The sequence below is a fragment of the Macaca thibetana genome, chromosome 15 (genome assembly GCF_024542745.1).
Source record: "Macaca thibetana thibetana isolate TM-01 chromosome 15, ASM2454274v1, whole genome shotgun sequence".
Lineage (NCBI taxonomy): Eukaryota > Metazoa > Chordata > Mammalia > Primates > Cercopithecidae > Macaca > Macaca thibetana.
The window spans coordinates 45,520,512-45,541,443 of NC_065592.1; the positions used below are offsets into that span (position 1 = coordinate 45,520,512).

Below are 20,932 nucleotides of genomic sequence, written 5' to 3' on the forward strand. Positions count from 1 at the left end.
GATGCTCCCGCCTCTGCCTCCCACAGTGCTGGAATTACAGGTGTGAGCTCTCGTGCCGGCCACACAGTTAGCTTTTGCTTGTTTCGCCTTCAAACCTTTTGTATGTATTTTATACAAAGGGGATTATATTATACACCTTCGTAGCCTGCTTTTTTCCTCTCAGCAATATACTTACTATGTGTGTTTTCCCATATTAATAGCTTCTTCACAACACCATTTATAATATTTAATACTTTCATATCATTCCTTCAAATGGCTATACCTTTTCCTAGCCAATTCTGGGAACAACCGACCCCCTGGCATTCGGCATGGGCTCGGGACAGAATGTGTACTGTAATGATCGCGCCCCACCCCCATCCAATTCTCCAGATAGGACGCTAAGTTCCTGCCAGCATCTGCAGCCCGTCTCCTGACTGAAAGTTCAGGCTGCTGCTCCAACATAGTGCCACTCAGAGGAGGGCCCCACACCTGCCCCACCCCGCCCTGCCCCTGCCGGCGCCGCGCACCTAAGGCGCCTCCCTGGCGGTGGGGCAGGACAAAAGAGACCCTGCGCGGTCCGGCCGGCCGCCGCGCATGCTCCTTCCTGCGCGCTGCCCTCCCCGGCCCCGCCTCCGCGGCTCCCGCCCTAGAGCGGTTAGGATTTGAATCTGCCGCGGGTTGCAGCCGGAAGTGTCGATCCCCTAGCCAGGCATGGAGATCCACTACCCGGGTGTGCGGTCCCCGGTGCAAGAGCAGCGTGCCCGCTGGGAGCGGAAACGCGCTTGCACCGCCCGGGAGCTGCTAGAGACTGAGCGGCGCTACCAAGAACAGCTGGGGCTGGTGGCCACGGTGCGGGACCTGGCACACACTCCCATTATGGAACAGGGACCCCAGGGTGTGGGAGGGTCTCTGCGAGGTCGGTAACCCGGAATAGGGTGGTCTTGGACTATCCCTCTGCATGCAGGGAGCCTGGGCAGACTTCTGCGGTTTCTGGGGGAGCCTGGCGTTAGCCTCCTCTTCCTCCAGGCTAGGAACCAATATTCTCTCCTTCCGCAGTACTTTTTGGGGATCCTGAAAGCCAAGGGGACCCTGCGACCACCTGAGCGCCAGGCCCTGTTTGGCTCCTGGGAGCTCATCTACGGCGCCAGCCAGTAAGTGGAAGGGGCACAGAGAGAGGAAAGGAGGGAGAGTCCTGGCCTGTGGCCGTGCACAGAGCTTGGAGTCAGAGACTCAGGTTGTATCAGGTTCTATTTGGAGTCCGCCAGTTACCTCACCTGTGGCCTTGGCCCAGTGCCTTTAGCATGCCCTTGTTCTCCATCTGTACAATGGGGTAATAGCACTACTATTAGTGCTATTAATTCTCATGAGAACTAAATGAGGTGGTGCTTGAGTGGCTCTAGAGCTGCCCTTTTGCTGTCCTCGCCCACACAGGGAGCTGCTTCCCTACCTGGAAGGAGGATGCTGGGGCCAAGGGCTGGAGGGCTTCTGCCGCCACTTGGAGCTCTATAACCAATTTGCTGCCAACTCAGAGAGATCCCAGACCACCCTGCAGGTAACCTGGAGATGACCTCAAATCTTGCCCCTTACCTTTCCCCTTCATCTGGAGACCCAAACTTTATACATTTCCTGCATTTATAGAGCCCTCTGGGTGCTCAGCTCTGTGGTAAGTTCTCTGTAGGGAGACAGGGTTTCTCTTAGGAGCGCACAGCTTACTGAAGGCTGAGAATGTGGATACAGATGAATGCAATATAAGGAGTGGCTTGTCTCCCTGCTTCCAATCCTTTCTCCCTCACTCCAGGAGCAGCTAAAGAAAAATAAAGGTTTCCGGAGGTTTGTGCGGCTTCAGGAAAGCCGCCCTGAGTTTGGGGGCCTTCAGCTCCAGGACCTACTCCCTCTGCCTCTGCAGCGGCTCCAGCAGTGAGTGAACTTCCCTTGATTCCAGCCGCCTCTCTCTTTGAGATTGTATGACTGCGGCCCTCAGCTTTGTGGGATGTCTTGGGGTCGATCCCAAAGCCCTGCCTCGACCCTGAGCCAAATTGCTTCTAAAAACCTTTTGCAAGAGTAAATGTGAACCCATTGGAGTACTGAGGGTCTGCAGCCTGAGGCCCTCAGCTGGAACTGTGGGACTTTACATTGAAGTGAGGGGGCCTCTACCAGGGCCTGAGGCACGGTTTCTGGAAAAGTTTCAGATGAGGGGCTGGCCTGGCTTAGAATTTCTGTCTCTGGGTTAAGCCTGAGTTAAGGGCTATAGTCAGGCTGTCTGTAGCATCCTCCTTGGGTTGATAAACTTTCATCTTCCAGTCTGGCCTCCTGAACTATGGCTAGTCTGCCACTGACTCTTCAGTGCGGGATGGAAGAGGGCTGTGTGGTGTGAGCCCTGGTTCTGAGTCCTACATGAAAGAAGGGGATACAGTAGCCAGAAGCAGATCTTTCCTGGCCTTGCAATTGAAGTATGGGTAGAGGGTGATCTGCACATCAGGCAGGGGGAGTTTTGCCTGGCTGTGCTTCCCCTCAGACTTCCCACTGTTGAATTCCAGGTATGAGAATCTCGTCGTTGCTTTGGCTGAAAACACAGGTCCCAACAGCCCTGACCATCAACAGCTCACACGTAGGTTCTTGCTCCTCTGCAATGCAGGCTGGAGGCTTCCTTTCCTGTATCCCTTTCTGACTCTGACCTCCAACAATGTCTGGTATGACCCTATCTTCCACTGACATGTATACAGTATCCCTACTGCTCTGCCTTTTCTTCAAGAAGTCAGACCCTGACCCTGGTCCCCTCCAGAATAGCCTCTTTCACAACCATGCCACCCAAAGTCAAAGTTATTTGGGGAGTAAGGTGTGGGAGATGTTATTCCAGGGGCTGCCCGACTGATAAGTGAGACTGCCCAGAGAGTCCACACTATTGGTCAGAAACAGAAGAATGACCAGCACCTTCGGCGTGTCCAGGCTCTGCTCAGTGGACGCCAGGCAAAGGGGCTGACCTCAGGTAGCCTGCCTACTTCCCCCTCAAACCTCAACTGCCCCGTCTTTTATTTTTATCTAACTCTCCAAGCGCCAACCAGCTGCTCTTTTCTTACTCACCCTTCTTCCGGTATTGACCCAGCACATAACCCCTGTTTTCTTAGCTTCCCTTTCCTCATTCCCATGGATCCTGAAGCTGCCCTAGAATAACAGCGCTCCCATCCCCCAGGGCGCTGGTTCCTACGCCAGGGCTGGCTGTTGGTGGTGCCTCCCCATGGGGAGCCTCGGCCCCGCATGTTCTTCCTCTTCACTGATGTGCTGCTCATGGCCAAGCCTCGACCTCCACTGCACCTGCTGCAGAGTGGCACCTTTGCCTGCAAGGCCCTCTACCCCATGGCCCAGTGTCAACTCAGCAGGGTCTTTGGCCACTCAGGAGGCCCTTGTGGTGGGTTGCTCAGTGTAAGTAATAGGTGGGAACCCTAGACCCAAAATATGTCTCAGATGCTTATAGGCTGGTTTATCTTCCTGGTGTGGGTCCCTTTTCATAGGAACAGCACCATCTACATTGAGAGAGGATAGCTGGGGCTCAGGCTTCATACCTAGTAATTGTCTCATCCCCGAATTAGCTCCATGGAAACAGCAAGGGCTTCAGCTTTAGCCTGGACCTTTCTGAGCCATGCGCTAAGAGGTGGTCTCTCTCTAGCTGTCCTTCCCTCATGAGAAGCTACTGCTTATGTCCACAGACCAGGAGGAGCTGTCACGCTGGTACCACAGTCTGACTTGGGCTATCAGGTAAGTTGTGTCTTCCCCCAGGAAGGGCGCTGTGATGAGGCCCACAAGCAGGAAATAAGCAGTTCCTGTCTCGTGCCCTACATTGGTCTGGCACGCCCCAGCCACCAACCCCACAGATGATTTTGTCTGAAAAGAGCACTCATGCCAGTGCCTGAACTGACTGTCTTCTCTCCACAGCAGCCAGAAAAACTAGAGGAATCTTACAGATTCCAGAACTCAGGATACCTCAGGGATAGGTCACAGCCAGGAGTACAAAGGAATCTTCTTCAGTACTGAACAAAACAGAACCCTTCATGATTTGACAAAGGTCACTTTGTGTTTACCTGGACCAAGCTACTCAAGATCACCTGACCAACTCTTAAAAATCACGACCAGGCACAGTGGCTCATGCCTGTAATCCCAGCACTTTGGGAAGCAGAGGTGGGAGGATCGTTTGAGCCCAGGAGTTCAAGACCAGCCTGGGCAACACAGTGAGTGAGACCCTGTCTCTATTTAAGAAAAAATAATTAAGAAATTTTATTAAAAAAGAATCAGGAAACCAAGTCTGACCCAACTGAACCAGCCCCTAACACAGATGAGGGGATTTGGGACTGATAAGCTCCGTGCTGTGTCCATGGCCCATCATTTATCAAGGCTGCAGCTTTGTAAATGTGGCTATTTTTATGTTGTGTATAGTTTCTATCATTTATTTTTCCACTGGATTTGAGTAAAGTTTTTTCTTTTTTTGGGGAAAGACCCTTCTGTCTCAGTTTTGCTATGAGAAAAGGGATTTTTGGGCCCTGAACACGGGTATGCTGGTAGCCTCAAGAATACAAGGAAAAGAGCTGGAGCTCCCTCTATCTTTTCTGCTGTCACACTGGAAGGCAGCCTCTTTTTGTCCTAATAAGGACAGCTCTTCAAGAAGGCCCAGTTGTCCTTAGGCACCTAGTATGGGTGTGTACAACCAGCTAGGATGGAAAAAACACACAGGAGCACCCCATCGCAAAAACAGACTTTGTTTTACTCAACCTTCAGCTATCGTCCCTCCTTCCCAGCCAGGGCTGTGACTGGGGCCCTCTGCCACAGTCTGGCTGCACCTTCTCCGTAGCCCCCGCTCCACCTCCCAGGAAGTAGATAGGTTCCATGTCTCTGTGGTCCAGTTTGTGGGCTCCTCCCAGTCCTGACTGTCACCAACCTCCTCCTCGTCCTGCTTTAAATAAAAGTCCTCAGGAAGAGGTCTGCTGGTCTCTGTGTGGGGAGAGATCAGGAATGTTCCAGTTTCAGAGACTTTGTCTCCACCTCCAGCAGACTCGCCTCCCAAGCCTTCACCTGGTTCTGAAGCCTCCATACCCTTGTCCGGCTTGCTGTCTTGCAGCAGCTCGTGGATGGTCCGTAGCTTCATGTTCAGAAGTTCCTGCTGGGCTCCAGCCAGAGTAGTCACACTGAAGAAATGTCCACTCAGTGGCTCCCAACCTATGTCCCCATTCCTCCCTCCTGCCACAAATTCCCCCAAAATTAACAGAATCATTGCTCTCCTCACCGCTCAAAAAGGGGGTCCAGCTGGGCCATCAGGTTGTTCAGGTGCTGCTCTGTCTGGGCCAGCTGTTGTGTCAACTGGGCCAGCTGTTGCTCTGGGGATAAGGCAAAAAAGGGGGGCAGAAGTGGTTACGTATCTTCTGCTGTCCCCTAATCTCCCTCTACCCAGCACAGACTTCTGCTAAACCCACCTGACTGCAGTGGCTGCTGCTTGCTTGCCTCCTTGTGGAGAACCGCAGTTTCATCTTTCCCCTGTTGTGGAAGGAAAGGGCAGAACTGAAGCAACAAGGTTCTGCTCCATCACCTCAGTCTCCAGAGCCAGCCAGGAGAGAGTGCAATTTGAGGTGGAGACGGTGATTGGGTTTTTAGCTCAGAGAATAGCAATTCTAGTCTATGTAGCTCCTCACCCAGCACATGAAGCAACATGTCCTATGTCCCACACACGGTCATTCAGTTTGCTGAAAAACACCTCCAGGAATGAGCAACTCTCTCCGGTTTGAATATAGCTCTGGTGGCTGGGCGCGGTGGCTCACACCTGTAATCCCAGCACTTTGGAAGGCCGAGGTGGGTGGATCACCTGAGGTCAGGAGTTTGAGACCAGCCTGGCCAACATGGTGAAACCCCGTCTCTACTAAAAGTACAAAAATTAGCCAGCATGGTGGCAGATGCCTGTAATCCCAGCTACTTGAGAGGCTGAGGCAGGAGAATCGCTGGAACCTGGGAGCTGGAGGTTGCAGTGAGCTGAGATCGCGCTGCTGCACTCCAGCCTGGGTGACACAAGGAGACTCCGTCTCAAAAAACAAAAACCCTGGTTGTTAGACAGTTCGTGCATAAAGCCAAAATTTGTCCTTTATGTATATTCTTTCCATAGTGCTTACTGGAGCCTTCCAAAATAATGTCTCCTCAATGTGACAGCCCCTCAGGAATTTGAAGACAATGGCCACACCCTCACCCCCTTTCCTGAGTCTTTTCTGTTTTTTTTTTTTTTCTTTCTTTCTTTTTTTTTGAGACGGAGTCTCACTCTGTCACCCAGGCTGGAGTGCAGTGGCCGGATCTCAGCTCACTGCAAGCTCCGCCTCCCGGGTTTACGCCATTCTCCTGCCTCAGCCTCCCCAGTAGCTGGGACTACAGGCGCCCGCCGCCTCGCCCGGCTAGTTTTTTTTTGTATTTTTTTTTTAGTAGAGACGGGGTTTCACTGGGTTAGCCAGGATGGTCTCGATCTCCTGACCTCGTGATCTGCCCGTCTCGGCCTCCCAAAGGCCTGCTGGGATTACAGCTTGAGCCACCGCGCCTGGCCTCTTTTGTGGTTTAATAACTTCAGTCTTTACAGTCAGTGCTCACTGACGGCGGTTTTCTCTGGTGGTTTACTGAACATGTAGTGCTCTTAAAGCAGTGCCCTGAGGCGAATACAATTCTCCAGGGGCATTCTGATCAACAGGTGAAGCACAGTGCCATGTTCCCAGCACTGATTTGGGAAGTGGCTTGTCACATCCCACAGTGAACTCAGTCAACTGGAATGCCTAAATCTCTTTCGTAAGAGTTGCTGCTACTTTATGTTTCTTCCAGACTACTCAGGTCCAAGAATAGAATTTACTAGTCTGTCCTCAAAGTTCATCATTAAATTCAGTCATTCATCCTAGCCTGTCACATCTACCTGGGGTCATTATTAGCTATCTCTTCTAGTTTCATGCATCTAAACTGGTTCCATCGGTTCTATTTTATAATGCAACTATGTAAGAGGGTCAGGGCTAAAGACACAGCCCTGGAAGGTACTACTTTTCAAAATGTACTGTCAACCCACATTTCAGGGCCTCCTTCCCAAGGACAACATAAGACCACTTCATATCTGGAACTCTAGAAACACACTGCAGCAATCAACCTCCTGTGCCAAGGTGGCCCCACTCTTGTAGCATGGACACTGCTAGCTGGGTTCAAATCCCAGCTCCAGTAGTTGCCAGCGCTGGGTGACCTCGAGCAAGTGACTACTCTTCACTAGATTGTGGGAGAACTAAATGTGATGGTCATTATTTATTTACAGCTCACCACACGCTCTTCACATCCGTTACCTCCCTGGATCCTCAAAATAACCTCATAATATTGGAAGGCCAACGGACCATTTGTCTTTATTTTACAGACAGGGAAGCTGTGTCTTGCTCTTGGTACCCTGGCGCCCCCATGGGAGATTCGGGCTCAGGGCATCCCCACCCCCGGCGGTCCCGCACCTGCAAACACTTGTACAGCACAAAAGCCACGACGGCCGCGGTGTAAAGCGCCCCCAGAGGCAGCGACCCGGCCCGGGCCCGCTCGCGCTGGTCCTTGAGCGGTGGTCGCCGTCGGGGTTCCGTGGCCCCAGAGCCGGGGTGGGCTGCGTTCCCTGCGGAGGGAGGACACAGGCAAGTCAGCCGAGCTGGGTGGGGCCTGGGACCGGTGCGCAGTCCCGGCCCTCCTCCAGCAGCCCTCGCTGATACCTGGGTGTGCCCGGAGGTCGGGACTGGCGCGGTCTCCTAGGACCCCGGGCAGCGCAGACACAAGCAGCAGCCCCACCATACCGAAGAGAGAAACTGGGCCCGCCATTGCCAGCCCACGGGTGGAGGGATGGGGCGGGCTGTCCCGAAGCAGTCCGGCGTTGACCGGCCGCCCCAGTGCGCACGCGCACGCGCAAGCGAGCAGGCCCGCTACAGGCCTCCCGGGGAGGCCACGCCCACTCCTCGTCGGGCGGGGCCAGACCATATTTGCATAAGATGGTGTCATTCCAGCTTTCCTGCATTTGCTCATTCCTTATCTATTAAGCTATTCTGCTAGCCACAATGCTCTGGAAACCTATAGTCTTAGAAAGTTATGCCCAAAAACGGTTTGTTTTTCTCTGACGCCACCAACTTTCTCACCCTAATCTGAAAATAAAGTCTTTTTTAGGGCTATAAAGTAATACACTATGACAGTAACTACGCAGGTCGTGCTGAAGGCCTGTATCCTAGGCTACAAACTGGGGACTATGTTCCTCCCCCCTGCCTAGGGGAAAGTCCCCGGACCTCCGGCAGAGAGTGCCACGTGCATAAGCACGTAGACATTCCCCCTTCCCACTGTAAAGTCCGCCAAGAAGCGTGTCCCGCTGAGCGGCGTGGTGCGGGGTAGTCGTCCGTCAGCTCTTCTAGTTACGCAGGCAGTGCGTCTTGGCGCACTAACCACACGGGGCTCATTCTCAGTGCGGCTGATTTTGTTCCTCAGACAGAGTCGCACACTGTCGCGACTAACTGCAGCCTCGATCCTTCACCTCAGGCTCCCAAGTAGTTGTGACTGCGGGCGGGCGCCATCATGGCCGGCTAAACTGTTACTTTTTGTAGAGATGGATTTTTCTCTTGTTGTCCAGGCTGGTCTCGAACTCCAGGTGTCAAGCGATCAGTCCACCTCGCCCTCCCAAAGTGCTGGGATTACAGGCGTGACACCGCGCCCGGTCACCGCGGCTGCTTTTTATGCGCGGGCATCTTTACTCTGTTCTTGGCCTTGCTATGAAGTGCGCTCATTACTCTTCAAATATGGAGCATTCCTGAAAAAGGAATGCCTCCTCTTCTACTTCCCTCTCCATCTGGCAAACGCTTTAGTAGCCACCATTCATTGTGTAGCTGGTACACAACTTACGGACTCTGCTTGGGCTAGAATCCTGGCTCCTGTACTCAAGAGCGGTGACCTTGGGAAACTTACTTCTGTCTCTCCGTACCTTCTTTTCCACTCTGAGGAATGAAGATAAGCACTTACTTCAAGAGCTATGATGATTAAATGGAATCACTCAAGCAAAATACTCAGAACCGTGCTTACATATTAGTGATTCTTTTTTTCTTTTTTTTTTTTTTTTGAACGGCGGGTCGCTCTCTTGTCTAGGCTGGTCTTAAACTCCTGGGCTCAAGGGATCCGCCCGCTTCAGCCTCGGGGTAGCTGACATTACAGGCACATGCCACCACGACGGACTCTAGTGATTTTTTAACCTGAGCGGCTACTACTATAAACCAGACAGTTGAAATTACATTGACTCTCTCCCTGATACGCTGCTGCATTCCCTTTCTGCATAGCTGGGTTCTACACAACCTTCAGGTCTCAGCTCAAGTGTGTTCCATCATTCAGAACCCTTAATTCAACTTCTAATTTATTTTTTAGTGCCACTATTTCACTTTCTTCAATACCACTAGACAAGCAGTCCCCAATCGACCTTTTTGGCATCAGGGACAGGTTTCGTGGAAGACAATTTTTCCACGGACGAAGCGGGGTGGAGGGATGATTTCCGGATGAAACTGTTCCACCTCAGATCATCACGCATTAGATTCTCACGAGGAGCACGCAACCTAGATCCCTCCCATGCGCAGTTCACAATATGGTTCGCGCACCTATGAGAATCTAATGCCGTGCTCATCTGACAGAAGGCGGAGCTCAGGCGGTAATGATTGCTGGCCTCACTGCCCACCTCGTGCTATGTGGCCCGGAGCCTAACAGGCCATAGGCTGGTGCTGACCTGTGGCCGGGGGTTGGAGACCCTTGAGCTAGGCTGGTCCTAAATTCCACAAGGGCCAGAGCCACCTCTCTTTTTTCTTTACCATTTTGCTTCCAGAACCGAGCATAGCACGTGGCACCCGGCGATAACAGGCACTCAATGAATCATTGTTGAATGAAATTAATGAATAGTTGAAATGACCCAAAAGGGTAATATAATTAAGCTCTTTCAAAGAATGAGGAAACTGCAATTCAGGAAGGTTAAATATGTTATTAATAGGTAAGAGGCAGGGTGGAGATTTCACCAGTTTTCGGCTGCTCTCTATACCTTCTGTTGAACAGCCTTTCCCCATCCTTGTCTTCCATGACTTCACCAGGCAGGCAGGTATTCCTCCTGTTCCACAGTCTCTTAATGTTCCACAGAGCCTTTCATGGTCTCTTAATTGGGATACACTGGGTAGTCTGTCTAGTTAGATCAAGAGCTGCCAGACAGGAAACCATGTTCCATTCATCGCATTTTCATCTCCAGAGCCTGGCATACAAACAGGCAATCAGTACATCATGTGTGTTAAATAAATGAATGAAGCCAAGATCAGTGGCTCATGACTGTAATCCCAGCACTTTGGGAGGCTGAGGTGGGCGGATCACCTAAGGTCAAGAGTTGGAGACCAGCCTGGCCAACATGGCTAAACCTTGTCTCTATTAAAAATAGAAAAATTAGCCAGGTGTGGTGGCGGGCGCCTGCAGTCCCAGCTATTTGGGAGGCTGAGACAGGAGAATCACTGGAACCTGGGAGGTGGAGGTTGCAGTGAGCCGAGATTGTGCCACTGCACTCCAGCCTGGGCAAACAGGCAAGACACTGCCTCAAAACAAAACAAAACAAAAACAAAAACAAAAATTAGCCAGGTGTGGTAGCCAGCACCTGTAATCCCAGCTACTCAGGAGGCTGAGGCATGAGAATAGCTTCAACCTGGGAGGCGGAGGTTGCAGTGAGCAGAGATCGCGCCACCGCACTCCAGCCTCAGTGACAGAGCAAGACTCCATCTCAAAATAAATAAATAAATAAATAAATAAATAAATAAATAAAATATGGGTGTGTCTTCTTGTTTTTCCTGAAAGGAGGGGGAAGGACAGGACAGGGAGAAACCCTCACCAAGGGGAGTTGTCATAGTGTAGTTCAAGGGTCCCCAGCACTACTGGTCCATGGCCTGTTAGGAACTGGGCCACACAGCAGGTGAGCAGCGGAGGAGTAAGGGTGAGCGGCAGAGTATGGAGGGAAGCTTCATTTGTATTTACAGCCACTCTCCATCCTGGCATTACCACTTGAGCTCCACCTCCTGTCAGATCAGTGCGGTGTTAGATTCTCATAGGACCACAAACCCTATTGTGAATTGTGCATGCACATGATACAGGTTGTGGGCTCCTTATGAGAATCTAGGCCAGGCGCAGTGGCTGATGCCTGTAATCCCAGCACTTTGGGAGGCCAAGGTGGGCGGATCTCTTGAGGCCAGGAGTTCAAGACCAGCCTGGCCAACATGGTTAAAAAAAAAAAAAAAAAACTTCTCTACTAAAAGTACAAAAATTAGCTGGGCATGGTGGTGCGTGCCTGTAATCCTAGCTACTTGGGAGGCTGAAGCATGAGAATTGCTTGAACCCAGGAGGCAGAGGTTGCAGTTAGCTAAGATCGCGCCACTGCACTCTAGCCTAGGTGACAGAGCAAGACCCTGTCAAAAAAAAAAAAAAAGACAAAACAAAAAAACCACAATGCCTGATGATCTGAGGTGGAACAGTTTCATCCCCAAACCATCCCCTTCTCCCACACTCCTGTGCATGGAGAAACTGTCTTCCACAAAACCTGTCCCTGGTGCCAAAACGGCTGGGGTCCATTGGTCTAGCTGACGACTCAGTGACAGTCTGGGTACACAGAGCAGGGTTATAGAAACCTTGAATCTAAGCCAGTTGGCACAGTCGGTGTAAATAAGGGGTTCAGGCTAGATATAATAATGATAAGCGGTCCCCAACTGATTATTGCCTTTAGAGAACTCAGGGCACTATTGCCAGATCTTTTTTCAAAGGAATCAACAAATCAGGATTTTAAACATTTGAAATCTCCCAATTTTTAACTGTTGACAAGGAATCAGTGGCATACTTAGCATATTTGACACTAAGTGGATGTGTGTGTGTGTTTCAGACAGGGTCTCCCTCTGCTGCCCAGTCAGGAGTGCTCACTGCAGCCTCAACCTTCTTGGATCAGCCTCCTGAGTACCTGGGACTGCAGATACACACCACCATGCCCGGCTAATTTGTGTTTTTTGTTTTGTTTTGTTTTGTTTTTGTAGAGTGTTGCCCAGGCTGGTCTTGAACTTCTGGCCTCAAGGAATCTGCCTGCCTCACCCTCCCAAAGTGCTAGGATTACAAGTGTGAGCCACCTTGCCTGTCCTGGATCATTTAAAAAACATTTTTCTTTCTTTTCTCTTTTTTTTTTTTTTTGAGACGGAGTCTAGCTCTGTTGCCCAGGCTGGAGTGCAATGGCCGGATCTCAGCTCACTGCAAGCCCCGCCTCCCGGGTTCACGCCATTCTCCTGCCTCAGCCTCCCGAGTAGCTGGGAGTACAGGCGCCCGCCACCTCGCCCGGCTAATTTTTTTTTTGTATTTTAGTAGAGACAGGGTTTCACCGTGTTAGCCAGGATGGTCTCGATCTCCTGAACTCGTGATCCGCCCGTCTCGGCCTCTCAAAGTGCTGGGATTACAGGCTTGAGCCACCGCGCCCGGCCCTCTTTTTTTTTTTTGAAACAATGTCTCACTCTGTTGCCCAGGCTGGAGTGGTGCAGTGGTGCAATCATGGCTTACTGCTGCCTCTATCTCCCAGGCTCAAACAATCTTCCCACTGCAGCCTCTTAAGTAGTTGTGACTACAGGCACACATGCCCCCATGCCTTGCTAATTTTTTAATTTTTTGCAGAGATGGGAATCTCACTATGTTGGTTAGGCTGGTCTCAAACTCCTGGGCCCAAGCCATCCTCCCACCTCAGCCTCTCAAAGTGCTGTGATTACAGGTGTGAGCCATCGCACCTGGCCCAAATTTTTCTTTCTTTTCTTTTTTTTTTTTTTTGAGATGGAGTCTTGCTCTGTCGCCCAGGCTGGAGTGCAGTGGTGCGATCTTGGCTCACTGCAGCCTCCACCTCCTGGGTTTAAGCAATTCTCGTGCCTCAGCCTCCAGAGTAGCTGGGATTACAGACACGCGCTACCACGCCCGGCTAATGTTTGTATTTTTAGTAGAGATGAGGTTTCACCATGTTGACCAGGCTGCTCTCAAACTCGTGATCTCAGGTGATCTGCCCACCTCAGCATCCCAAAGTGCTGGGATTACAGGCGTGAACCACCATGCCCAGGCCCAAATTTTTCTTGTTTTCTTTCTTTTTTGGGGGGTGGGGGCAGGGTCTCATTCTGTTGCCCAGGCTGGAGTGCAGAGGCTTGATCTTGGCTCACTGAAACCTCTACCTCCTATCTTCAAGCAATCCTCCCACTCAGCCTCTTGAGTAACTGGGACCACAGATGTGTACCATCACACCTGGCTAATTTTTTGTATATTTGGTAAAGACGGTATTTTGCCATGTTGCCCAAGCTGGTCCCGAACTCCTGGGCTCAAGCGATCCTCTTGCCTCACCCTCCCAACGTGCTGGGATTGCAGGCGTGAGCCACCACGCCTGAAACACATTTTTATTTTTCAAGTGGATCATTTAAAAAAATGCTTTATGGCCGGGCACACCACTGCTCTCCAGCCTGGGCAAGTGAGCAGAGATTGTGCCACTGCAGTCTGGTCTGAGTGACAGAGGGAGACTCCATCTCAAATAAATAAATTAAAACAAATTTTAAAATTATATGACAAAATTATTTTCAATGATAATTATAAAATGAATAATAAGGGCCAGAAAATAAACTCAGACAGTGAACATTTTCTTTCCTTGAACTTTGTAAATATAATCATGTCAGCCTAAAAAGTCATGCATTGCTGGCCGGGCGCGGTGGCTCAAGCCTGTAATCCCAGCACTTTGGGAGGCCGAGACGGGTGGATCACGAGGTCAGGAAATGGAGACCATCCTGGCTAACACGGTGAAACCCCGTCTCTACTAAAAAATACAAAAAACTAGCTGGGCGAGGTGGCGGGCACCTGTAGTCCCAGCTACTCGGGAGGCTGAGGCAGGAGAATGGCGTGAACCCGGGAGGCAGAGCTTGCAGTGAGCTGAGATCCGGCCACTGCACTCCAGCCTGGGCGACAGAGCCAGACTCCGTCTCAAAAAAAAAAAAAAAAAAAAAAAGTCATGCATTGCTTAACAACAGGGATATGTTCTGCGAAATGAGTCACCAGGCAATTCTGTCATTGTGCAAATGTCATAGAGTGTATTTTCACAAACCTAGATGGTGTAGCCTATTACCTACCTAGGCTATATGGTATAGCCTGGTGCTCCTAAGCTCCAATGCTTACAGCATGTTACTGTACTGAATACCGTAGGCAGTTGTAAGACAATGGTATTTGTGTATCTAATGTAGAGAAAGGGTCTCTCCCTCTATCGTCCAGGCTGGAGTGCAGTGGAACAATTGTAGCTCCTTGCAGCCTCCAACTCCTGGGATCAAGTGATCCTCCCACCTCAGTCTCCAAAGTAGCTAGGACTACAGGCTTGTGTCACCAGGCTTGTCTACTGTTTTTGTTTGTTTTTTTGGTAAAGATGGAGAGTCTCACTATATTGCCCAGACTGGTTTTGAACTCCTAGCCTCAAGCAGTCCTCCTGCTGCCTTGGCCTCCAAAGTGCTGGTATTACAGGAATGAGTCACTGCACCTGGTCAACCACAGCAATTTAAAAGTTAGATCTGGGCTGGGCGCAGTGGCTCATGCCTGTAATTCCAGCACTTTGGGAGACCGAGGTGGGCAGGTTGCCTGAGGCCAGGAATTGAGAACAGCCTGGCAACACAGGGAGACCTCATCTCAAAATAAATGAACAAGATTAGCTAGGTGTGGTGGCACATGCCTGTAGTCCTAGCTGCTCAAGAGGCTGAGATGGGAGGATCCCTTGGGCCCGGGAGGTTGTCAAGGTTGCAGCGAGCTGAGATTGTGTTACTGTTTTCCAACCTGGGAGACAAAGTAAGACCCTGTCTCAAAAAATAAAATAAAACTTAGATCTACAAAATATTTTTCAGGGAGGATAATTTTATCACTGATTTTTTTTTCAGAATTTCTGGAACATGGTGATAAGAAGAGGACTGATTTTTATTTTTAAAATTATCTACAGACAAGGCACCCCCTTATTGCCTGCAACTCAAGGGGCAGGACTTCTGCCATCCCCATTGTTGGCATGCCACTGCACTGATTTTAAACATTTAAAAAATGTTGTATGGGCTAGATAAAACACATCTCTGACTTCTGGTCTCAGGTTTATATTTGCAACTTCAAATCCCTCTTCGTACATCAACAGCCTTGCACGTGATGGAGTTATCTCTAGGTACGGCAGGTACTACACCCCTTGAAGTGAACATGTGCAAAGACAGGGCTCACCTTCCCAGGACAGTCGTACGGCAAAGAGTTTTAAAATGCAATTAATTATTGAGAGTGACAGTTCTTACGGACAGTTTGGATGAAGTGGGTTGAAAGGGGAGGTTTGGGGGTGTCCCCCAAGTTATAATGCCCCCAATGAAACAATAACAAGCATCACCTATACACATATCCTCTCAGATCAGCCTTAGGGTGTGATGGGATCAGAGGTACCAGGAGGCTCCCCCGACCCTTCCACTTTATATCATATTCATTGAGGAATACATCTTTCTTCCAGGACCAGAGTCAGGGAGGAAGGTGGGCATCCTGGAGCAGAAGGGGCGTTCCTGTTCTTGTTAGTCCTGCTTCACACCACTTCTGCCCACCCACGCCCCGCCCCTGGAGTCCTCAGGGACTCAACTGCCCGTGGCACATTACTCACAGGCCTGCTTCTCTTCTCAAGGGGGGCACAGGGCCCCGGGCAGCGAGGGTGGGGGAAGCTCAGAAGCTGCAGGAGTGGCGCAGGTGCAGGCACAGGGCGGGGTCTTTGTTCTTTTTCTCATCCCTCCCCTCCCCCTTCCTCCCCGGAAACCAGAGACTTTGCCACCACCAGCATTGGGGATGCTGAGCTGTGGGGTACAGGCCTGAGGAGGGGTGGGAGTAAGAAGGGCTGTGGAAGCTGTCAGGCCATGAACCAGGCTGACCCTCGGCTCAGAGCAGTGTGCTTGTGGACTCTCACATCAGCAGCCATGAGCAGAGGTGACAACTGCACGGATCTACTCACACTGGGTGAGCTGGGCGTGGCAGGGGCTGGTGGGGGAGGGGTCATGTGGCCCCAGGTCCCACCTGCTGGGCCCTGGGGGTTGGGCGGGGCAGTTATACCCCCCTTCCTTTCACATCCACAGGAATCCCCTCCATAACCCAGGCCTGGGGACTGTGGGTCCTCTTCGGAGCTGTGACGCTGCTGTTTCTCATCTCGCTGGCTGCACACTTGTCCCAGTGGATCAGGGGCCGGAGCAGGAGCCATCCGGGGCAGGGACGGTGGGTAACAGACAACAGGGATGGGTTGACTAAGAGTTCTTTCTTACCGAGAAGTCCCCACTCATCCCCTGAACTCTGTGTTGCAGCTCTGGAGGGTCTGTGGAAGAGGTTCCGCTGTATGGGAACCTGCATTATCTACAGACAGGTAGGGAGCTGGCAGAGAGGAGGGGCACAGAGGCCAGGTCCTGGGTGGCTGGAATGGGGGTGTGCAGGAGCAGGGACAAGTTGCTGACCAGATTCCTGTTCCCTGTCCCAGGACGGCTGTCTCAAGACCCAGGACCAGACCAGCAAAATCCAACTCCTGGAGGCCCTGCCAGGGTGAGTCAGCTGTGGCTGGAGAAAAGGGGGAGGGAAGGAAGTGGGGGGCTTTTCGGGCTTTTCCAAGGGTCCAGTGAACTTCTAACAGCCTTGCATCTCCAGGCTGCAGAGGAGGTGATGTGCTACACCAGCCTACAGCTGCGGCCTCCTCAGGGTCGGATCCCAGGCCCTGGGACCCCCATCAAGTACTCGGAGGTGGTGCTGGACTCTGAGCCAAAGTCCCAGGCCTTGGGCCCCGAGCCGGAGCTCTATGCCTCAGTATGTGCCCAGACCCGCAGGGCCCGAGCCTCCTTCCCCGATCAGGCCTATGCCAACAGCCAGCCTGCAGCCAGCTGAGATGGAGGGCCTGGCACAGCGGGGCATGCACTGCCCCAGCCCCCTGTAGCAGGGGCATGACTGTTTCCCAACCAGCACCCAAAGACGGGCGCCATTGCCAAGTCACAGGATGTGATCTACCCTGGACTTCCTATCTGAGCGTCGAGGGAGACATCTCGGCAAAGCTTTTGTGATGGAGGAGGCAAAGACAGTAGCCCCCTCCTCATTTCTTTTTTCTATCTGTTCCTCTTAGCCCCCAAACTCCCAGGTTCTCACTTCCTTCTTCTGGAGTTTAACCAGATCCTCCCCACCCCCGCTCCCTCATAGTCTACCCCCACGCCTCAGTGTCTCCTCAGGCACAGGAAGTAGGCGGTGGGGGAGGAGTAAGGGCCTGACAGTGGGTGGGTGGGTATATTCCTCGGGAGCTCACAGACTGGAGCAGACCTGGAACTTAGAGACGGGAAGGACCCGAGCCTGGCTTTTGACCCAAGAACCCTGGCAGGAGAATACAGTCTCCATCCTGCTGTCTCTGCCCTGTCCCCAAGTTTTCAAATAAAACTTTCCAAAAAGTGTTTAGATTTTAACCTAGAAGGCTGAAGACTTGCAAAGGGCCCCGCAGATGGGGGTGAGTTTGCTGTCTGCACGGAGCTCTTTCTGGGGGTGCCTAGCTGGGGATGAGGGGCCAAGAGGGGCTGCAGCATCAACAGGGCAGAGGTGGGCGCCGGGGTGGAGGGCCGGAGCTCAGCTCCTCAGCTGCTCTTGCTGCTGCTAGAACATCCCCGGGATCTGCACTCAGAGCCACTGCATTCCCCCTGGGGGCTGCAAGCTCACAGTCCTGAGCTACTCTCCCCTTGACCTCTATAACTGCCAGCACCTCCACAACCTGCCAGCCTGATTCCTTCATCAAGTCCCCCAACCTGACCTTCCCCATCTGCTATGAGTCCCACCTATACCCCTGTTTTGACATCAGTAGCCTTATCTGCACTTAGTCACCGTATACCCCCAGAGGCCCTCTCCTTACCCCATCACTGTGGCAGGGGTCCATCTCCACTCACTCTCTCCCACCCTGGCCTCCCAAAGTGCTGGGATTACAGGCACGAGCCACCGTGCCCGGCCTTCACTCTCTCAGTTGTCACCTGCAGTCTTGGCAACAGTTTTGCTTGTCACCACTTTCATTTTAATCCCCATCTAATTTGTCCTGCCTGTCCACCCATTTACCTCCTGATTCTTAACCCCAGCCTCCTGCCCCATATAGTATGATACATCAGCCAGTTGGCACAGAGGTTAGGACTCTGGGCTCGGGAGCCCATCTGTCTGCATTCAAATTCCATGTCTACCACTTACCAGCTGTGTGTTCTTGGGCAACTGTGCCTCGGTTTCTGAATCTGTAAGATTGAGAGGATATTAATGGTGTTTACTTCAAAAAAAGGTGGTTGTGAGGCAAAACGAGTTACCATTTGTAAAGCACTTAGACAATAAATGCTCAACAATGCTACACATTATTAAAATAAGAGAAATATAGGCTCCTCTATGGAAGCTCACAGGTGAAGTGACTTCTAGGTAGAGACATGACACATAGTAGGAATCTGCCAGGAGAGGCAAAGGACAGAAAATGCTTCAAGGCAGAGGGAACCACAGGCAAAGGAGAGGCTTATTCAGAGGACCTGGCAGAAGTGCATTAGGCACAGCCGGAGGGTAGAGTGAGATGGGGGCAATGGTAAGATGAGGCTGGAGGAGCAGACAGAGCCAGACCACACTGCGCCCATAAGTCATGCCAAGGAGCTTGGGCTTTATCCTGCAGGGGAGGTGAAAGGGAGTCACTGAAGGTTTTAAGCGAGGGATGAACACAGTGAGCTAAAGGCTCTAACTGCAGTGGTTGCTGTGCTGAGCTAGTGGTCAGCAGTCTGGAGTCAGGCAGCATCTTTCAGAGGCTGTTGCAAGATTTAAGCGAGAGGGGATAGTGGCAGTGGTGGTGGGGATGCAGAAGAGGGATGGATTACAAAGAGATGTTTAGGGTTTTAAAAAAAAGCCCCACCTATCACATCTTCCAGCTTTCTGGTTAGAGCCTGTAACATCCGCCAACCCAAATCCTCATTATAATAATACAGCATAGCTCCAAGTTGGTTTCAGCTCTTCACCTTCCTCACCTGGCAATCTCTCTCTCTCGCACACACACACACACACACACACACACACACCCTCCACCCCTTAAGCCCATCTGTGATCCATCTCTCTAGCAAAAGCTCCAACCTGTTAAACCTTTTCTAGGCTATTTCAAGGTCTAGGCCATCTCCCCAGGGCCTCTGTAGAGGCCGGACGCGCTTGACAGATCTTTCTGAGGCTTGAGGGGCTGAAGAAAGGAGAAGCTGAGGCTTTCACTTCCAAGCTTCTCTTCTTCCCACTTGGAGTGCCACAGGAAGCCACAGAGGAGGAAGCCGTGCGCCTGATTCCGTCCTGGTGATCCCAATTTGAAGGGGAACACCCTTCCCTAAAGCCCACGCCCCTACACACGCCACAAATGCCCCTGGGTCCCCGGACCTCTGAGGACCCCATCCTGGGCCTCCCCAAGAGAGGCCCAGGTCGCGGTTAAGGGCAGATAGCTGGGCCTGCGGGGGAGGGAGGGAGGCTTCGGGGGCGGACACCGGATGCGGGGAACCACCGGCAGCGTGATGTGGGGTTCTGAGGGCTGCGGTGCTTCTGAAGATGGCTCAGCGTCCCGCCAGGTGGACGTGAGAGCTTTACTCTGGAGGAGGCGGGGGTTGGGGTCCCGGCTACCCACCCGGACAAGCCAAGGGCTCAAACGCCCCCAACCTAGCCCACAGATATCGCCGAAGCCGGCCCAGACCCACCCGGCTCGCTGCCTCCGCCCGCTTAGGACTGAGCCCGCAGCGCCGCCGCCTGGTAAGGGGCGGAGTTGCCAACCACATCTGCGCAGGCGGGATGCAGCCTGGCCCGCGGCATCCTGGGAGTTGTAGTCCTGACGCTTCGGGGCCGCCCCAGCGTCTGGTCCCTGACGGCGCGCAGTGAGGACCCCGCGGCTCCCCCCGCAGTCGCCTCCCAAGTTCGCGGAACGCAGCTGACCGACTCCCTCTGGACTAGGTGACATGACTGCTCCCAAGCAGTCGTCTGTAAACTGAGTTTCTGTAAAACATTTTGTTTTATTTTATTTTATTTTTATTTTTTATTTTTTATTTTTTTTTGAGACGGAGTCTTGCTCTGTCACCCAGGCTGGAGTGCAGTGGCGCGATCTCGGCTCACTACAAGCTCCGCCTCCCGGGTTCACGCCATTCTCCTGCCTCAGCCTCCCGAGTGGCTGGGACTACAGGCACCCGCTACCACTCCCGGCTAATTTTTTTTTTTTTTTTGGTATTTTTAGTAGAGACGGGGTTTTACCGTGTTAGCCAGGATGGTCTTGATCTCCTGACCTTGTGATCCGCCCGTCTCGGCCTCCCAAAGTGCTGGGATTACAGGCTTGAGCCACCGCGCCCGGCCCATTTTATTTTTCATGTGTGATTGTAGCGGGGTACGATTTGAACTTTTTGTTTTCCGTCCCTTAGCCCGGGTCCACTGTCTTCTCTCTCCTGTACCGTCCGTTTTCTTACCTTCTTACCTCATCTCCATCACCGAGGCCCTCAGCCCTGAACACTTGGACTGGGCAGCTTCTCTATTGATTCCTGAACCTGGAATTTAAGACACCTTCCGAGGGCCCCCCTCGCCACACCCTCTAGTTGATCAACTCACAAATACCTGTGATTTCTCTCTCCGTCTCCTTGGCCAGGTACTTCCCTAGTGGACTCCTTTCCCTCACTGGTGTAGCATTCCAGCCAGAAGGAGTGCCTGTCCCCCAGCGCCCCATTCCCAGGGACAGACCCTCATGGGGAGCCCCTAGGTCCCCAGCTGCCCCCACTCTTTCTTAAAGCCCAGCTAGGAGGATAGGGACACACTGAAAACGGAAGAGGAAGGGTCTCCGGGACAGTCAAAGGTTCAACAGCAGGAAGTTCTTTTT

At 52.1% G+C, this 20,932-nt stretch overlaps 4 protein-coding genes across 10 annotated transcripts in view; 2 read left to right on the plus strand and 2 right to left on the minus strand.

The window, feature by feature from the left end:
* Positions 1-610: 610 nt before the first annotated feature.
* On the plus strand, positions 611-15,139 carry ARHGEF39 (Rho guanine nucleotide exchange factor 39). Of its 3 annotated transcripts, XR_007719937.1 has the most exons (10): positions 646-828; positions 1,036-1,130; positions 1,411-1,531; positions 1,778-1,896; positions 2,517-2,587; positions 2,837-2,965; positions 3,170-3,399; positions 3,644-3,732; positions 3,910-4,202; positions 14,955-15,139. XR_007719937.1 is itself a non-coding variant. In XM_050762213.1 (9 exons), the coding sequence occupies exons 1-9, from the start codon at positions 691-693 to the stop codon at positions 3,923-3,925; spliced, it is 1,008 nt and encodes a 335-aa protein (XP_050618170.1). In that variant the 5' UTR covers positions 611-690; the 3' UTR covers positions 3,926-4,465. The 3 variants fall into 3 exon arrangements, 2 of the variants coding, with proteins under 2 accessions (XP_050618170.1, XP_050618171.1); XM_050762213.1 differs by lacking the exon at positions 14,955-15,139 and having other exon boundaries at positions 611-828; positions 3,910-4,465; XM_050762214.1 differs by lacking the exons at positions 2,837-2,965; positions 14,955-15,139 and having other exon boundaries at positions 3,910-4,465.
* The window catches only part of CCDC107 (coiled-coil domain containing 107), a 232,499-nt gene continuing 216,283 nt past the window's right edge, over positions 4,717-20,932 (minus strand). For 2 of the 5 annotated variants that reach the window (XM_050762242.1, XM_050762239.1), the window contains exons 2-6: positions 7,716-7,836; positions 7,470-7,621; positions 5,439-5,499; positions 5,252-5,342; positions 4,717-5,153 (exon numbers count right to left, since the gene is read on the minus strand). In XM_050762242.1, the coding sequence (XP_050618199.1) occupies positions 4,736-5,153; positions 5,252-5,342; positions 5,439-5,499; positions 7,470-7,621; positions 7,716-7,821 (828 nt within the window). In that variant the 5' untranslated portion in view covers positions 7,822-7,836 and the 3' untranslated portion in view covers positions 4,717-4,735. Of the gene's footprint in view, positions 5,154-5,251; positions 5,343-5,438; positions 5,500-7,469; positions 7,622-7,715; positions 7,946-20,932 lie in introns of those variants that run through there. The other 3 variants (XM_050762243.1, XR_007719941.1, XM_050762238.1) reach the window with 3 other exon arrangements.
* SIT1 (signaling threshold regulating transmembrane adaptor 1) lies at positions 15,789-17,498 on the plus strand. The gene is made up of 5 exons (XM_050762263.1): positions 15,789-16,041; positions 16,158-16,293; positions 16,380-16,438; positions 16,550-16,611; positions 16,714-17,498. The coding sequence occupies exons 1-5, from the start codon at positions 15,942-15,944 to the stop codon at positions 16,945-16,947; spliced, it is 591 nt and encodes a 196-aa protein (XP_050618220.1). The 5' UTR covers positions 15,789-15,941; the 3' UTR covers positions 16,948-17,498.
* LOC126938092 (uncharacterized) lies at positions 19,300-20,841 on the minus strand. Its single transcript, XM_050762258.1, has 2 exons — positions 20,674-20,841; positions 19,300-20,067 (listed from the first exon to the last, which is right to left on the minus strand). The coding sequence occupies exons 1-2, from the start codon at positions 20,780-20,782 to the stop codon at positions 19,430-19,432; spliced, it is 747 nt and encodes a 248-aa protein (XP_050618215.1). The 5' UTR covers positions 20,783-20,841; the 3' UTR covers positions 19,300-19,429.

What these genes read in the sequence shown, in the direction of transcription:
- ARHGEF39 (XM_050762213.1), top strand. Translation starts at nt 691, where the DNA reads ATGGAGATCCACTACCCGGGTGTGCGGTCCCCGGTGCAAGAGCAGCGT. An exon ending in CTCATCTACGGCGCCAGCCA is followed by an intron (nt 1,131 to 1,410) that starts GTAAGTGGAAGG and finishes TCGCCCACACAG; the next exon opens with GGAGCTGCTTCCCTACCTGG. An exon ending in CTTGTGGTGGGTTGCTCAGT is followed by an intron (nt 3,400 to 3,643) that starts GTAAGTAATAGG and finishes GTCTCTCTCTAG; the next exon opens with CTGTCCTTCCCTCATGAGAA.
- LOC126938092 (XM_050762258.1), bottom strand. Translation starts at nt 20,782, where the DNA reads ATGGGGCGCTGGGGGACAGGCACTCCTTCTGGCTGGAATGCTACACCA. An exon ending in GACGGAGAGAGAAATCACAG is followed by an intron (nt 20,068 to 20,673) that starts GTATTTGTGAGT and finishes AATGTTTTACAG; the next exon opens with AAACTCAGTTTACAGACGAC.
- SIT1 (XM_050762263.1), top strand. Translation starts at nt 15,942, where the DNA reads ATGAACCAGGCTGACCCTCGGCTCAGAGCAGTGTGCTTGTGGACTCTC. An exon ending in CACGGATCTACTCACACTGG is followed by an intron (nt 16,042 to 16,157) that starts GTGAGCTGGGCG and finishes TCACATCCACAG; the next exon opens with GAATCCCCTCCATAACCCAG. An exon ending in CTCCTGGAGGCCCTGCCAGG is followed by an intron (nt 16,612 to 16,713) that starts GTGAGTCAGCTG and finishes TTGCATCTCCAG; the next exon opens with GCTGCAGAGGAGGTGATGTG.